The 16282-nt window shown below is 56.6% G+C and overlaps 2 protein-coding genes across 11 annotated transcripts; one reads left to right on the top strand and one right to left on the bottom strand.

Moving 5' to 3' along the window:
• The first annotated feature begins 1023 nt into the window (after positions 1-1023).
• Positions 1024-7168, top strand: MAD2L2 (mitotic arrest deficient 2 like 2). Of its 4 annotated transcripts, none has more exons than XM_012785354.3 (9): positions 1024-1154; positions 1585-1636; positions 1722-1840; positions 3540-3611; positions 4123-4223; positions 4987-5081; positions 5604-5677; positions 6503-6595; positions 6826-7168. In XM_012785354.3, exons 2-9 carry the CDS (start codon positions 1597-1599, stop codon positions 6865-6867), a joined length of 636 nt encoding a protein of 211 aa, XP_012640808.1. In that variant the 5' UTR covers positions 1024-1154; positions 1585-1596; the 3' UTR covers positions 6868-7168. The 4 variants fall into 4 exon arrangements, 3 of the variants coding, with proteins under 3 accessions (XP_012640808.1, XP_075850104.1, XP_075850100.1); XR_001159393.3 differs by having other exon boundaries at positions 1031-1154; positions 4992-5081; XM_075993989.1 differs by lacking the exon at positions 6503-6595 and having other exon boundaries at positions 1029-1154; positions 4992-5081.
• A 119-nt stretch (positions 7169-7287) lies between these two features.
• Positions 7288-15588, bottom strand: FBXO6 (F-box protein 6). Of its 7 annotated transcripts, none has more exons than XM_012785351.2 (7): positions 15472-15588; positions 14251-14339; positions 12338-12632; positions 9944-10070; positions 9307-9402; positions 7913-8048; positions 7288-7695 (listed from the first exon to the last, which is right to left on the bottom strand). In XM_012785351.2, exons 3-7 carry the CDS (start codon positions 12600-12602, stop codon positions 7456-7458), a joined length of 864 nt encoding a protein of 287 aa, XP_012640805.1. In that variant the 5' UTR covers positions 12603-12632; positions 14251-14339; positions 15472-15588; the 3' UTR covers positions 7288-7455. The 7 variants fall into 7 exon arrangements, with proteins under 7 accessions (XP_012640805.1, XP_012640807.1, XP_075850079.1 ...); XM_012785353.2 differs by lacking the exon at positions 15472-15588 and adding an exon at positions 15344-15465; XM_075993964.1 differs by lacking the exon at positions 15472-15588 and adding an exon at positions 15359-15465.
• Positions 15589-16282: the final 694 nt, after the last annotated feature.

The raw sequence follows: 16282 nt of genomic DNA, 5'->3' as shown, positions 1-16282 counted from the left end.
GCGATCCTCCTGCCTCAGCCTCCCAAGTAGCTGGGACTACAGGCATGTGCCACCATGCCCGGCTAATTTTTTCTATATATTTTTAGTTGGCCAATTAATTTCTTTCTCTTTTTAGTAGAGATGGGGTCTGGCTCTTGCTCAGGCTGGTTTCGAACACCTGACCTTGAGCGATCCTCCAGCCTCGGCCTCCCAGAGTGCCAGGATTACAGGCGTGAGCCACCGCGTCCGGCCAAAGTAATTATTTTAATATTAATATCATCATCAACTCGGACGGCCCTTTCAGCTCTTCCAGACTGAGTCCATGCCAGGGACACTCCGGAGCAGTAAAAGCAACTCCGAGTCCCCCCCACCTGCCCGCCCCCCAAGCTGTGACACTTGGCAGATCACTTGTCCCTTTTGAACCTCATCTGGCTCATTTGTAAAAAGCGGATAATCACAGTGACTGCCGCATGGAGTTATTCTGAGATGACGCACGGACACACTTAGCGCAGGCTGGAACTCAGTAAAAGCCAGCTATTGTTATGACGCCCGGGCAGTCCCACCAGGCTGCGTTGGTTCGCGGCGGAGGCGGGGCGGGGCGCCCGGCGCAGCCGCGTCCTCCTGTCCCCGCCCCCGAGCCAGCGGATGCGTCCGCGGTTGGGCAGCTCGGGGACAGCAGAAGACGGGCTGCCGTTAGTCCCCAGCTGTGCCCTGCACCTGGCCCTCGCCGGCAGCCCCTACCCGCCCCTGCCCGTGCCTGCCAAAGTAAGAGAAAGGCCCTTGAGGGGCAAAGACGTGGCGATCCGACCCCAGAGGGAGCCCTAAGTTGTGCTTTCTGCCCGGCCCGAAGTGGAGGGGAAGCGGCGCCGCGCTTTCCGCCAGCTCCCCCGCCCGGCCGTTCCGGCGCGCGGACGCCGGGCCCCGCCCCCTGACGAGCCCCGCCCCCGGCCGCCGCTCGCCCCGCCCCCGCGCTCCGGAGCCGCCCAGTGCGAGGCCGCGGCTGGGCTGCGTAGGGGAAGTGGGCGTGGCTTGAGGCGGGCGCTAGGACCCGCCGGAGCGCCGCGGACGTCACCGAGCGGCGCCGCGGGTTGAGCGGGAGGCGCGAGCGGTGCGGTCGGAGGCTCCCCGCGCCCGGGCCGGGGCCCGAACCGGGGCGGGAACCGAGGCTGCAGCAGGTACCGGGGAAGAGGAGGAGAGGGAGGGATTCCCGTAGCATGGCGGGGAACCCAGCGGGCGGGAGGCGGAGTCTTATCCCAACCTAGCCTCGCTTTCCGGGTGTCCCCCTTTGCGCTCCCGGCCCTGCGCATCCAGCTGTTTCCCTCTGCGGCCGCGGCCCTGTCCTTTTTGTGGGCACACGGGTCTTTCCTAACCCGCCAAGGCAGCGGGGCGAGGGGACGCTGGGGGGCCAGTGGGCAGAGGCTGGTCGGGGGCCGCTGATGCCCCCAAGTTATGACGCCAGCGTGGGGGGTCCTTCCCAGCTGCCCTGTGTGTGGCTGTCCTGCCCCATCCCCCCTAGACCGAAGGGAGGGGAGGGGCGGTGGAGGCAGGCGGGCCCTGCAGCTCCTGGGCCTTTGGAGCTACCCCCTACCTTGTTCCACCTCCCAGGTAGCAGGAAGGATGACCACGCTCACGCGACAGGACCTCAACTTTGGCCAAGGTAGGGAGACTGGACCTCCGGCCCGGGGAGGGGGGTGGCCTGGGCCCGTGGGCTTCCCTGAGCGCGCCAGGTTGTGCCTTTGCAGTGGTGGCCGACGTGCTCTGCGAGTTCCTGGAGGTGGCAGTGCACCTTATCCTCTATGTGCGTGAGGTCTACCCAGTGGGCATTTTCCAGAAGCGCAAGAAGTACAATGTGCCGGTCCAGGTGAGCCTCCCAGGTGGGGCTGGGGCCACCAGTCGTCTCCGAACCACAGAGTAATAGAAAGTGGATTATTGAAAACTTTTCCACTTTTAGGTCCAGTCCACCCTCGGCCTGCCCTTGCCTTACAGTTTCGAAGTGTTTTTTACCATCCCCTGAGAAGGGAATTCCCTTGGTCAGAAGTTAGGGACCAGGCCCTCAGATTATAGTTGCCCTGGGGGCATGGTGATATTTTGAAAGAGCTCCTGAACTGGTGAACCGTGGTGTGGAGAGGGAATTTCTGAAAACCTCCAGCACCTTCTCCCTCCTGCCATTCACCCTAATGCTAATGGGTTGTTGAAGGTTAAAAGGCAAAGGCAGTAAACATGTCTCCACTGTATCTCCAGTCCCTAGAAGTGGCTGTCCCTTGGCAGGCACTCAGCAAACATTAGAATAATTGACCAATTACTGGCAGATGGTAGACACTTAAAGGGTCTACATATGGTCCCCAACTTACAATGGTTCAACATAGATGGTTTTCAACTTTATGATGGGTTGAAAGTGATGCTTATTTGGTAGAAACCGTACTTTGTATACTCACATCATCATTCTGTTTTCCACTTTCAGTACAGTATTCAATAAATTCAGTAAATTACATGAGATATTCAACACCTTATTATAAAATAGGCTTTGTGTTAGATGATTTTGCCCAACTGTAGGTAATGTAAATGTTTTGAGCACATTTATGGTAGGTTCAGGTAAGCTATGATGTAGGTTAGGTATACATTAAATACATTTTTTTTTTTTTTTTTTTGAGACAGAGTCTCACTTTGTTGCCCAGGCTAGAGTAAGTGCTGTGGCGTCAGCCTAGCTCACAGCACCTCAAACTCCTGGGCTCAAGGGATCCTCCTGCCTCAGCCTCCCAAGTAGCTGGGACTACAGGCATTCGCCACCATGCCCGGCTAATTTTTTGTATATATTAGTTGGCCAATTAATTTCTTTCTATTTATAGTAGAGACGGGGGTCTCGCTCTTGCTCAGGCTGGTTTCGAACTCCTGACCTCGAGCAATCCTCCTGCCTCGGCCTCCCAGAGAGCTAGGATTACAGGCGTGAGCCACCGTGCCTGGCCTAAATACATTTTGTACTTAGGTTATTTGACGGGTTTAATGGGACCTGATCCCATAGTAAGTCAAGGAGAATCCGTACAAGGAAAAAGAAAAAAGAATCAACATTTACTGAGCACCAGCTGTGTACTAGATACTTAATTCATTTAATCCTCACTCGATGAGATCTTCACAGATGAAATAATTGAAGCTCAGAGAAGTTAAGTAATTTGCCTAAGACCAGTTCTTAACTTTTGAAATCTGATTAAATTTCTGGATCCTTTCTCTGGAAAAGTGCCAGTATGCACAAAGACACATAACTCTGTGTACAATTTTAGGGACTTTTCAGACTCTGGAGGAGTCCATGGACCCCACATTAGGAACCCCCTAATACAATATTAAATGGTAGTGTTGAGATTGAATTCCTGTCCTCTAATTTCTCTTTCTCCACGGATAAATTCACAGTTCTTAGCCCCCTGAGGGAAAGTGGTCCTGGGTAGGGAGCCCTAGGGAGCTGCCGGACTCTGTCAGAAGGCAGGTGGGGTCTTGGGCTCCTGGAGGGGTGTTGGGTGGTTTCCACATCTGTGCTTTGGGCCTCACCAGCCACGTGGGGTTATGTGCAGATGTCCTGCCACCCGGAGCTGAATCAGTATATTCAGGACACACTGCACTGCGTCAAGCCGCTCCTGGAGAAGGTGAGGGGACGCCAAGCCCTTCCAGCCCCCTCATCCCCAATCTGTCCCTCCAGGATGCGAAGTCCATGCGGGGTCCCCATGGCTCTAACATCCAGAAGCCTGTTCCCTGCACTCTGTAGACCACCCCCACCCAGGCCCTAAGGGATGTGGCCATTTTCTGGGTACCTTGGGCCTGGGAGCCTGGGTTAGTGGAAATGGCTCTGAGTAGGGCCTGCCTGGAGAGTTCTGGGTTCTGCCCCCAACCCTGAAAGTTCTGGCTGGGCTTCTTCCTCCTGTCTTGTCCTGGTCTCAGACTCCTCAGGACCCCCATGGGTCCCAGGCATCCTCTCTCAGCCTGTATCACTCACGTCCAAGGGTGCCAACTTGACCTTGAACCTGCTTTCTGGGCTCTCAGGGACCTGAGCAGCCAGCAGGGCTGTGAGTGCACCCTTACCCATCCCTCCTTGGGCAGGGAGGGGTTGAGGTGGGTGGGGTGCCTGGCTCTGGAGTGGCGGCATTACTGTCCTTGCAGAATGATGTGGAGAAAGTGGTGGTGGTAATTTTGGATAAAGAGCACCGCCCAGTGGAGAAATTCGTCTTTGAGATCACCCAGCCTCCACTGCTGTCGATCAGGTGAGCTGCCTGTCCCCCCCAGCCTGCTAGCTGATGTGAGGTCTGTCTCTAGCAATACATGCCCCTCATCCCGGCCTCTTTAAGGAAGTCCCTGAATACCTTGGTAAAGGCCTGAGAGGAGAGAGGGCAAGATGTGCCAACCTGCCAAGGGTTCACCCTGGTAGTGGCTGAGACAGGCCGGGCACTGGCCTCTGTGGACAGTACACAGGTTACACAGACACCACCCTGGGTTACATCTGGAAAGTCATAGCATTGGTGAATGGCACCTCATTTTACAGATGGAGAAACCAAGGTTCAGAGACATGACATGAACTACCCAGGGTCGCCTGAGTGGTGGCAGAGCCAGGACATACCTAGTTTCCTGACTTCTCAGTCAAATGTCCAATCCATAGTCAACTAGAAGTTGACCTTGGGTACAAGGGTTAGCTGGTCAACTGCATGCTTCCTCCAGTGAGGTCAGGACACTAGAATATGGCACCAGCCTGTCTCTACTGGTTGAGTGGCCTCAGACAAGCCCTTTCCCCTCTGGACTTGGTGTCCTTGTTGTCTAGCCTGGCTGCACATTCTGCCTTCATCTGGAGTGGGGCTGGCATGGGTTGGAAACCCCGGTGACATTAACTGTGTGGAGTAGATAGGGAGCCAGGCCCTAGAAGCCAACGCTTGGAGGCACTGGAGGGCTCTGGACCCGTGGTCTGCACCAGGGTTGGTTGCTGCTGCTGGTGGGAGGGCGGGCACCGTGTGATGGGAGACCTCTCACTCCCAGCTCAGACTCCCTGTTGTCTCATGTGGAGCAGCTGCTCCGAGCCTTCATCCTGAAGATCAGCGTGTGCGACGCTGTCCTGGACCACAACCCCCCAGGTGTGCCTACTCTACATCCCCTCTTCCCTTGCCATTTCCATGGTTACCTGGGGTAAGTCTATGTTCCCATGTCCCCGTTTGGCTGGCTGAGCCTTGTCTCTTCCTGCCCTTAAGAACCCCTGTGAGAGTCACCTCCTCCAGGAAGCTTCCCTGATTGACTCTAGGTCAGGTGGCCTATTTTTTTAAATTTCATTTTTTTCACTTTTTTTGGCCAATTAATTTGTTTCTATTTTAGTAGAGACGGGGTCTCGTTCTTGCTCAGGCTGGTTTTGAACTGCTGACCTCTAGCGATCTGCCTGCCTTGGCCTCCCAGAGTGCTAGGATTACAGGCGTGAGCCACCGCTCTAGCTCTACCTGGCCTTAATCTCCCTGCTGACTGCCTTTTCTTAGCACTTGCTTTATATTTAGCACTCTGCTCTGGGGGTGAGGAGGGTACTGCTGAGCCAGCGGGGGAGGTGGGAAGAGGCTGGGCCCAGTGGCAGGCACCGGGTGGCTCAGCTCCACCCACCTCTTGCTCCCCAGGCTGTACCTTCACAGTCCTGGTACACACGAGAGAAGCTGCCACTCGCAACATGGAGAAGATCCAGGTCATCAAGGTGAGATGAGACTGGGGCTGAGGGTGGGCGGGGAGGCTGCTGGGAGGCTCTAAAGACATGATGCCACAGCTCTGAGAGGGCAGGGGCGTTGCCTTGGCCAGGGCCTGGCACCCAGCAGGTTCTCGTGTGTTAACTGTGTGGCCACACACTTGGCCATTATTCCATCTGGGCACTCAGCTGAGAGCAGCACAGATTGAGCCTCATGCTGGGGACACTGGCTCTTCCTGGCTCTTCTGAAGTGGGGGGTCCCAGGGAGGGGGTCCTGGCCCACCTGTTTCAGAATTGGCGATTGGGGCCGGGCGCTGTGGCTCACGCCTGTAATCCTAGCTCTTGGGAGGCCGAGGCGGGCGGATTACTCAAGGTCAGGAGTTCAAAACCAGCCTGAGCAAGAGCGAGACCCCGTCTCTACTATAAATAGAAAGAAATTAATTGGCCAACTGATATATATATAAAAAATTAGCCGGGCATGGTGGCGCATGCCTGTAGTCCCAGCTACCCGGGAGGCTGAGGCAGAAGGATCACTCGAGCCCAGGAGTTTGAGGTTGCTGTGAGCTAGGCTGACGCCACGGCACTCACTCTAGCCTGGGCAACAAAGCGAGACTCTGTCTCAAAAAAAAAAAAAAAGAATTGGCGATTGGGATTTGTTAAGTCACTTGGGTTCTAGGGACTCCACCTGTCCCTCCAGCAGCTCCCTAGTGATGCTGATGCCCCCTCAAGTCAGAAGCCCACCTTCCCCCAGCCCCCCACCTAGAAGGGGAGGGGCAGCAAAGTGAGGGCAGGGCAGGGCCCAGCCCCTTCCATCCCTCACCTTGGTCCCCTTCCCAGGACTTCCCCTGGATCCTGGCAGATGAGCAGGACGTCCACATGCACGACCCCCGGCTGATACCCCTAAAAACCATGACGTCAGACATTTTAAAGGTGAGCTGCATGTGGACCGCAGGAGCTTTATTTAGAGGATGCTTAGGAGGTGAGGCCAGTGCTGAGGCCTTGCCAGGCAGCGTGCAGATCAAGGCTTGGGAGCGAGGACTAAGGAACGCCCTGTGTAAGGCTTTTCCCATTTCTCCCCTCTCCCTTAACCTTGCTGGGCCCAGGGTAGGCGCCCTGGCTGGCTGGCTAGCTTACCGCGGCTGTTTGTTTCTGTCCCTTAGATGCAGCTCTACGTGGAAGAGCGAGCTCATAAAAGCAGCTGAGGATGCACCTGCCACCCCACTGATGCCAGAACTGTCAGACTTCGGGGGCCCCCAGCCTAGGGCAGCGCTGCAGGGCCACCCTTACTCCAAGTGCTCTTACTGCCTCTATGTAAGGACCACCCGCCCTCCAGCCCAGGGCTGCTCAGGTCTGGTTGCCTTCATGGAGGAAGCCCCCCCCAGGGCAGTGAAAATGCTGGGACCTTGATTCCTCAGCCCCCCTGGGCTTCAGCGGCCAACACTGTCTGTCTCAAATACTGTGCTGTGAGTTGTTTCAATAAAGGGGCCCCAAGGGCTGGGCTGAGCTGGGCTGTCACTAACTGGAGTGGGAGGGAGAGGTGTGGCGACAGTAACCTGGGGAGCAGCTGCTTCTCCATCAAAGTGCCACAGACCCCTCCCCCAACCGGAAACCCAACCCCAGGCTGGCTTTATTGAAAACATTTATTATGACAAAACATCAGACCTGTGTTGACAGTAAGACCCCTGCGACAGGATAGGGTGCCTCACTGCCTACTCCAGGCTCAGTTCTTGCCTGGAGGAACCTTTGGCTTACTCAGACGGGGACAGATGAGTGGCTGTCAGGACAGACTGTCAGAAGGGCCTGTGGAGACGAAGTGGGGAGGGCCGGCGGGCAGAGTCCTCCTGCACCTGCCGCGGCTCCGGCCGAGCTGTGGCAGCAGCTGGGTTCCTGCTCGTCTTGTGGCTGATGATGATGCTGCTGTTGGTGACCCGGGGCCCATACCAGCCTGCCCAGAACTGGGTGTCCTTGCCCCCATGCTGAAAGAGGATGTGGCGAACACCTGGAGGGTAGTCTGAGAAGGTGTGGGAGACCTGAGGGGAGGAGGGGAGAGAAAGTGACCACTGAGATTGGGAGGGGTTAGGGGTGGGGTGACCCCTCAACCGGAGAGGGGAAGGGAGGAGCCTGTCCTCTGGGCGAAAGCTGCCCAGGCCAGAAGGCAGGGGCTCCAGGCACTGGGGCTGTCCGTTGTTTCCTGCCACCCTGGCTCTGGGGGAAGGGGGTGGCCAGAGCAAGCAGGGGAGGTCTCACCTCCGTCCACGTGGCGTCGTTCCACTGTTGGACGGTCACAGGCGGGGGCTCAAAGGAGGCCAAGACGATGTAGTCGGCTGAGACCAGCTGTACTCGGATTTGGTAGGTGCAGCCACAGTCTGCTCTGGCTGCGAACCTGGGGAGGGTGGGGTTGAGAACTGCCCCAGGGACCCACGAGGTGGAGTGTCCTTCCCTGAGCTTGGCTGGAGCCACCTGCTGCCAGTGCTGCCCTGCCCTGCCCGTGAGGCCCAGCTTGCATCGGCGTCCCCTAGGCCTCACTGCGGCCCTGGGGTAAGCAGTCTCTCCATGTTGGGCCTCAATTACGTTATCTGAGAGAAAGGGCAACTCTTTTGGGCATTCTTCTCAAGATGTGACCTCATAAAGCAAAAGGCCCTCTACAGAGACAGACGCCCTGACTGTTCAAGCTGTGTCAGCTGCATTTACAATGGGCTGGGCTAGGCCGGGCCTGGTGAGGCTGTGGTGGGAAGATCATTTGAGCTCAGGAGTTTGAGACTAGCCTGAGCATGAGCGAGATCCCATCTCTACTAAAAAATATATAGAAAGAAATTAGCTGGATAACTAAAAATACATAGAAAAAATTTGCCGGGCATGGTGGTGCATGCCTGTAGTCCCAGCTACTCGGGAGGCTGAGGCAGGAGGATGCCTTGAGCCCAGGAGTTTGAGGTTGCTGCGAGCTAGGATCGGCATGGCACTCTAGCCTGGGCAACAGGGTAAGACTCTCTCCAAAATACCAAAACAACACAATGGACTGGGTTGTAGATTCATTGGCAGATTCCAGGGGTGACCTGTGTGATAGGCCTGGTAGAGTCACCCTCTCAGCCCAGCTGTCCCTTGCCCCCCATACCCCTCCAGCCTCCCTCCTCCCCCTCAGGGTGGTAGCCCTGGGGGCTGGCTAGAACTGGGGTCCTGCTTCTGCCTTGGGCCAAGCCAGACCCCTGCACAGCTCTGTGTACAAGAGCAGGAGCTCGGGAAAGGGTCGTGGGGTGAACAGGGAAAAGGGGCAGGGGAGGCAGGTAGGCAGGAAGCCCTGTGAGTCTCCACCAAGTCCAGGGTCCTTTGTGGTTCCATGGCCTGTTAGTGACATCTCATCTGGGGGGGCCACAGTCTTCCCATCTGCAAACGGGGGCTACTGTGTCTTGCTGACCATGTCACAGGGTAGTGGGGAGCCTAGAGGTACTGTGGGTGAGCAGGCGCTGGGTCCTGTGGCAGAGGGGTGTGCCAGGTCTGCCTGGCTCTAGGGACAGCCCCTGTCCCAGAACACTGCTGGGCACAGAGTGGGCACTTGCTATGAGCTGTCCTACCCAGTGGGTAGCGCAGTAAGAGAAATGGGACAGATGTAGGGTGTGGGGATACAGGCCATGCGCCCCACTCACCAGTCTTTGACCACGATGTGGGGCCGAAATGTGTCCATGAGCTCCTCCCAGTAGCCCTCGGCCTTTAGGTCCACCAGCTGGGACTTGAGGCATGTGCTGAGAAGTGGGGAGAGAGACTGCATCCCATGGTGTGTTCCACAGGGCCCTTCCTTGCCCAGGCCTTGGCAGCCCTGGTGAACCCAGGGGGTGGTTCAGGGCACCTTAGGTGTCCCTTGACCGCTGCAGGACCAGCACTGGGGGGGGGGGCTGCCTCTGGCTCCTACCCTGGTGCAGGCCCGTGAGGAACACATGCATGGAGTGTGACCCACTTGTGCCTGGGTGGCATCTGATCCCAGTCCAGAGGTCCAGCCTCCTGGGACACCAAGGAAGGCACCTCTGTGAACTCGCGTGCCTGGATTAGGGACGCCTGCAGACACCCCTGACTTAACTGCCCAGTGGGCGCCTGGCCTCCTTCAGATGACAACTATTCCCAGCACCCAGCCAGAGTTACTCGCTCCAGGAAGCAGGGGACCCTGACCAGGTGTGGGGGCCACCTGTCTTGAGCTTTGCAGAGACCCTTCCTTAGGCCTGAGACTTGGCAAAGGTGTCCTGACCCTCAACCCCTCCACACGAGCCTCCTGGGTTCAGTCTGTCTTACCTGTATGATGTGACAAAGTACTTCTTGACTTTGGGATCAGGAAAATCCATCCCATGGTCTCCAGGGAGGCTCTCCACCTTCCAGCGGTCCCCCCCATTGGAGTCGATTCGCCATGACCCCATATCCTCTAGGAAAACGGAAGCGGAGGTGAGATCCCCTCCCCACTAGGTGCTGGGAGGACGGGAGGGAGGGTGGTTGGTTGGCGTTAGCGAATTCCTGGTGGGGGGCAGGGCTTGCTCCTGCTCAGATGTCTGGGGCTGTGGATACCAAAGGGTTAACCGGCTTGTTCCTTTCTTGAGGGCATTATGTAGCCAAGGCCAGCCCCCACCAGTCCAAGTGCACCCCAACTCTACCTTGGAGCACCCCCACAAAGCTCCTCCAGCACATTCCCTCCTGTCCGCATATCATCTCTGCCTGGGACCCCTCCCTCCCATGTATTCCCCAACCGGCTTGACTCCTAAAGTGAGGCTGAAGACAAGAACACGTGTCACTAGAAATTCTAAACTAAACCTTTCCTCCCTTCCATGATGTGGAGCTCTGGGAGATACCCAAGCATCAGTTCTCGAAAAATTAAATTACCAAGGGCCTTTGACAGTACTGTCCTCAGTGGCTACTGCGAGTTCATGCCCGTGTGGGCTGCTTCCCTGACCGCTGGCACCCCTGATGTCTAGGAGGGAGAGGTCCCTGGTTGACTATGTAACCGGGGTTGGAGGGGGACCTGGGAGGACTGATTTATGGATTTGTTGGAGGGTCGTGGGGACCTACTATTCCGACATGGCTCAGAGGGCCTCCACCCAGGGTGAGAGTGCTAAGTAGGAGGACAGGCCGCCCTCTGGGCTGGTGGCTGTGGAAACCCCCAATTTGTGAAAGGACCTCCATCAAGCGGGCTCCGCAGGTTTCAGGGTTATCCCCTTCAAACTTAGCTCAGAGGATCTTAGAAAACAGTAGCACTTCTCTACCCAGGCTGTCCTGAACAAACACCAGGGTGCTTTTCCCAATGACTCACTTGCTCCCTATACCAGGAACCCCAGGCGCCCCTAGTAGGGAGCTGGAGGAGTAACAAATGCAGGAGAAATCTGAGCAAGGCCTGGCCTGACCACTGTCGGGCCCAGGGCAAGGCAGGGCCACAGGCAGCTGTCACATGGTGTGGGCTGAGCAGGCAGTGTAGCCAGGCAGGTCCTAAGTGGGATCTGGGGCAGGCAGAGAGATTGTCTGGGGTGTAGTCTACGGGGTCTCTGGGAGGAGCTCAAAACCTTTACTGGCCAGGACCAGAGCCTGGAAGCTGGGCAAGTCACTCATCTTGGAGCCTAAAGCTTTCCATCTCGAAAATAGATTCCATCCTAATTGGCCAACTCCCAGGATCCTTGTGAGGGTAAAGGGAGAAAAGGGATATGAAAGGGACTTTTAAGTGCACAAACCATGCTTCATAATCTGCTGCTGCCATGGCCCCAAGAAGCATGGTATCTGGTATACAGTAGGTGCTGAATGAATGATGGGGGAAAAGCTTTGGCAAATATAAAAGAATATTACAGGCTAACCAGGGACCTCAAACTATATGATCACAGTCACCTCTAAATCCTCTACAACGAGGATCATGGGAGGGTGGACACTTCACACACACGATGCAAGAGGCTCTTGGACACTGAGCATCTTGGACTGAACTATGGGGACAGCTGGATCTGCAGTGTGTTCACTCAACAAACGTTCCCTGAACACGTACTATGTGAAGATGTCATCGTGGACACTGTATAGAGTGGCAGACAAGGTCCATCAGGCCCCTGGAACTTCAAGCTTATGGCAGAGAAGGAAAAGATAAGGTAGGCCGGGCATGGTGGCTCACACCTGTAATCCTAGCACTTTGGAAGGCCGAGGCTGGTGGATTGCTAGAGGTCAGGAATTCTAAAACGGCCTGAGCGAGAGCAAGACCCTGTCTCTACTATAAATAGAAAGAAATTAATTGGCCAACTAATATATATAGAAAAAATTAGCTGGGCATGGTGGCGCATGCCTATAGTCCCAGCTACTCGGGAGGCTGAGGCAGGAGGATGGCTTGAGCCCAGGAGTTTGAGGTTGCTGTGAGCTAGGCTGACGCTATAGCACTCTAGAGGGGGCAACAGAGTGAGACTCTGTCTCAAAAAAAAAAAAAAAAAGAAAAGGTATATTATGAAAAGTGCTATGGGGCACTGAATGGGGGTGACATCATAGAGGTGGGGAGACCTGTTTTTAGATTGGGGGGTCAGGGCAGGTCTCTGGATGGAGACGTGAAGAAAAAGGAGGAACCGAGAGAATGAGGTAGGTGTTAGGGGTGTGAGAGAACATTCCAGGTAGTGCAAAAGCCCTGAGGCTCGGGTGGGAAGGAACAGGCCGTGGCAGCCCCACCTCACCCCAGCCCACCTTCCGCACACGGGTTGCGCAGGAGGTTCCTGCGGAGGCTGCACAGGAAGTAGAAGATCTTCCAGTCGGCCACGGGCTGGTCCCAGTGCTCGGTGATGAAGCCCTCGAGCACGCACTTGCGCTTCCACAGGGTCACCACGTCGATGAGGTCCCGCCAGAGGCTGCAGACGGGGCGGCAGCGCAGCAGGAGCTGGCGCGCGGGCACGTGCGTGAACAGCTCCAGCAGGATGTTCTCGGGCAGCTCGTTGATGCTGACCAGGGCCATGGCTGTGCTGGGGTGGGCGCACCCACAGGCCTGTGGGGGGGGTGACAGCGGTTATGACCCCTGACCAGGGAGGTAGGCCCTCAGGTTCCTAGAAACCCAGCCGGGGACTCCTCGCCAATGGTTTCATCTTCCGTGAAAACCAGAGGGGTTAGACAAGCAGCATTTGTGAGGGTCCTTCTGGTACACGGGGCCCTCGACAGAGCAGTCACATGTCACACATTTGGAAGAATGACAATAAAAACAGTCTTTAGAGACAAATTCTTTTTTTTTTTTTTTTTTTTTTGAGACAGAGCCTCACTCTGTTGCCCGGGCTAGAGTGCCGTGGTGTCAGCCTAGCTCACAGCAACCTCAAACTCCTGGGCTCAGACGATCCTCCTGCCTCAGCCTCCCAAGTAGCTGGGACTACAGGCATGCACCACCATGCCCAGCTAATTTTTTCTATATGTTTTTAGTTGGCCAATTAATTTCTTTCTCTTTTTAGTAGAGATGGGGTCTTGCTCTTGCTCAGGCTGGTTTTGAACTCCTGACCTTGGGCGATCCTCCTGCCTTGGCTTCCCAGAGTGCTAGGATTGCAGGCGTGAGCCACCATGCCCGGCCAGGGACAAATTCTTGTAAAGGTCTCTCACCCCGTTAAAAAAAATGTTTAATTTTTTTTTTTTTTTTTTTTGAGACAGAGTCTCACTTTGTTGCTCAGGCTAGAGTGAGTCAGTGCTGTGGCATCAGCCTAGCTCATGGCAACCTCAGTCTCCTGGGCTCAAGCAATCCTACTGCCTCAGCCTCCCGAGTAGCTGGGACTACAGGCATGCGCCACCATGCCTGGCCAATTTTTTGTATGTATAGTTTTAGTTGGTCAATTAATTTCTTTCTATTTTTAGAAGAGACTGGGTCTCCCTCAGGCTGGTTTTGAACTCCTAACCCTGAGCAATCCGCCCACCTCAGCCTCCCAGAGTGCTAGGATTACATGCATGAGCTACCACGCCCGGCCAAAGAAATGCTTAATTTTAGAGCCAGTGTGCCCGGTGAATGGTAAGATGTCACGGAGGCCTCTCTGTTGTCTCCGGGTCCCGAAAACTCTGTGAGGGTTTTGTGATTGTTCTGTTATTTTAATGCTGTGAACTCGCTGTGAGAATATGACATCTTTTTTCCGTCCCTGGACTCATAAATGCTCTTGCAGTGGTGAGGCTAGCGCTGAGAAACACCCTCCGTTCCTCAAATAGTCACTTCGGCCCGGAAGCCAGATGTGACATGATAAAACACCACAATGAGGAGGCCACACAGCTCCGGGCCGGGCTGCCTTGGATGTCATGTGAATCCACTTGGAAATGGCCAGAAAAGGAAGCAGATGGAGGGTGCCCGAGAAGACTGCCTGGGTTCGAATCCTGGCCTGCAGTGACTAGCTGGGAAGCAGTGAAAAGGCTACGGCAACTGTCCTGACCCCAGAAGGGCCAGGAGGACTGAGTAAAAGTGAAGCACTTGGGCAGGCTGGCACAGAGAGCTGCTGTTACCATTGATGCCACCACAAGGGCACAAACCTGTCCCCAAGAACACCTTTCTCTACCTCTGCACTGCACACAGGTTTTGGAAAACTTCCAAACAGTGCTACCACCCTCACCTGAATCCGATGCCCTAATGAATGCCAGGTACTTGCCCCAGGTCGCTGAGGGTGGGCTGGCAGCCAGGGCTCTGCACTGTCACTCAGATGGGCTGGATCTGCTCACAAGTGGGTAGAATGTTCACCTACACATAAGGAAACAGAAACTTGCTGGTTTCTTCTGCTTTTCCACAGTGACTTGGCCAGAGAAGCAGTTCCTAGTATTTTTAAAGTGCCCATCCCAGAAAACACGCTGCTGGGAACCCGTTCTGGCTCCTGCCCACGGATGGGGACTTTAACGCAGCAAAGAAAAGCCACCAGTAAGAAAGTGAAAGGTACTTATGCCTTGTGAAAAATGTTTCTGATGGAAAAAAACCCGGGTGTGGCCAAATCTTCTCTTCAGGAGCAACTGTAAACACTTAAAAATATGAAATCCGTCAATTAAAAAATGTTGACAACTTCTAAAAGCATCCTCTAGACCAAATACGGGTCATTGGGCTTCCAGTTAGAGGCATCTTAGGTACAAATAGTTTCCCACCGAGACACCCAGAGCCTGGTCTTTGGGTCCGGTCCCATTTTATCGCCCTGCCCCGACATTTTGGGTTTCTGTTGTCGCCTAGGGAGAAGCCTGCCTGCGGAGTGGTGGCGCAGGGGGTGACGGCCATCCCGGGGCATTTTGTGCTGGTAAAGCCCACGCCAGCCCTAAGAAGCCACCTCACTCACACCTCACAGCGGTGTCGCACGCTCGCCCTTTCTGCGAGGACCCTCCCGGCAGGCCCTCGAGGCGCTCTTACTACGCCGACCCGGGCCGTCTCGGATCGCGAAGGCGAGCGCCGCCGCGGGGTGTGGCGGGCAGGACCCGGCGTCCCCGACCCGGCGCAGCGCGGCCCCGCCAGCGCGCCCGTCCCTGTCACCCGGCACGGAGTCCGCGGGCTCGGCTCAGCCCCACAGCCCCGCGCCGGAGACCCGGGCGCCCCTCGCCCGCCACCCCCTGCCGGTCCCCCGCTGGGCCGCGACCTGGGCCCGGGACCAGAGCTCGGAGTGGGCCTGGAGCCTGCGGCCTTGGCGCCGGCCGCGTCGCCCCGCCCCGCGTCACGCGCTCCGCCCGTCCCCTCCGCCCCCGCCGCCCGCGCCGCCACCGCCACGCCACCCCGGGAAGACGAGCCTCGGGTCCTCGGCCGGCCGCGCTCCGGGAGCCCCGGGCCCCGCCGCAGCCCGCGCTCCCTGAAGCCCAGGCTCCCCCTCCAGGCGGCGGGCGGCCCCGCAGCCGGCACCCACCTCTTCCCGCCGCGCCGCCCCGCGGCCGCTCCTCCCGCCGGCCCCCACCTGTGCCTTCCTCGGGAGGGAGGCGCGGGGCGGGGCCAGCTCTCCGCCCGACCGCCCGGCCCTCCCCGGAGGCGGCAGCTGACACCGGCTTGTGCCGGCTCTTTCCTTCCCGAGGGCATGACCTCGGCGGGCCTCAGTTAATTCAAAGGCAGAAACCTCTTCGGGTTTCAGTCAGGATAAAGTTCATGAATTCCTTCCTTCATTCAACAAATATTTATGAAGCACCTGGTTCAGGCAACCACCAAGGGCTGTGCAGGCTGTGCACTGTGCAAGGGGGCTGGCCCAGGCCGCATTAATTGCAGTCAGGGCTCCATCGTCTCTGTGGAAGGGCGGAAGGGCGTCTTTTTCCAGTTTGCCATACAGTTGATGGGCGGTGGACCCAGCCTGGCAGAGGCCCTAAAGTAGCCCACTGTTGAGTGAGGTAATTATATGTAGTGAGTACTTATTGTGCATCTACTATGTGCCAGGCTTCATCTCATGTCGGTAAAGCTCTTGGTGAAGAGTAAAACCAGGAAGCGGTGTCTGAGTGGCACTGACGCCCCAGCAAGACAGGGATGCCAGGGCTGTGCAGGGATATCCACACACCCTGCCCCCAGCCTCGTGGCAGCTGGCAGTACTGAAGGGCTGCCGAGCGGAATGTCTGCAGCTTGTTGAGGGACCCACGACCCTGGTTCTGTGATGGTCTGGCTCCCGAAATGTCAACCCCTCTCTGTACCTTCAACAGAAGCCACACCACACCATGGCACCTGCAGGTCCAGGCAGG

Source organism: Microcebus murinus, chromosome 2, assembly GCF_040939455.1.
Source record: "Microcebus murinus isolate Inina chromosome 2, M.murinus_Inina_mat1.0, whole genome shotgun sequence".
In the NCBI taxonomy this organism is placed as follows: domain Eukaryota; kingdom Metazoa; phylum Chordata; class Mammalia; order Primates; family Cheirogaleidae; genus Microcebus; species Microcebus murinus.
The sequence above is the reverse complement of the archived record's forward strand: the minus strand, read 5'-3'. Positions and strand labels throughout refer to the sequence as shown.

What these genes read in the sequence shown, in the direction of transcription:
- MAD2L2 (XM_012785354.3), top strand. Translation starts at nt 1,597, where the DNA reads ATGACCACGCTCACGCGACAGGACCTCAACTTTGGCCAAG. An exon ending in GGACCTCAACTTTGGCCAAG is followed by an intron (nt 1,637 to 1,721) that starts GTAGGGAGACTG and finishes GTGCCTTTGCAG; the next exon opens with TGGTGGCCGACGTGCTCTGC. An exon ending in AGAAGATCCAGGTCATCAAG is followed by an intron (nt 5,678 to 6,502) that starts GTGAGATGAGAC and finishes TCCCCTTCCCAG; the next exon opens with GACTTCCCCTGGATCCTGGC.
- FBXO6 (XM_012785351.2), bottom strand. Translation starts at nt 12,602, where the DNA reads ATGGCCCTGGTCAGCATCAACGAGCTGCCCGAGAACATCCTGCTGGAG. An exon ending in GCGCAACCCGTGTGCGGAAG is followed by an intron (nt 10,071 to 12,337) that starts GTGGGCTGGGGT and finishes CCGTTTTCCTAG; the next exon opens with AGGATATGGGGTCATGGCGA. An exon ending in TACTTTGTCACATCATACAG is followed by an intron (nt 9,403 to 9,943) that starts GTAAGACAGACT and finishes CCCACTTCTCAG; the next exon opens with CACATGCCTCAAGTCCCAGC.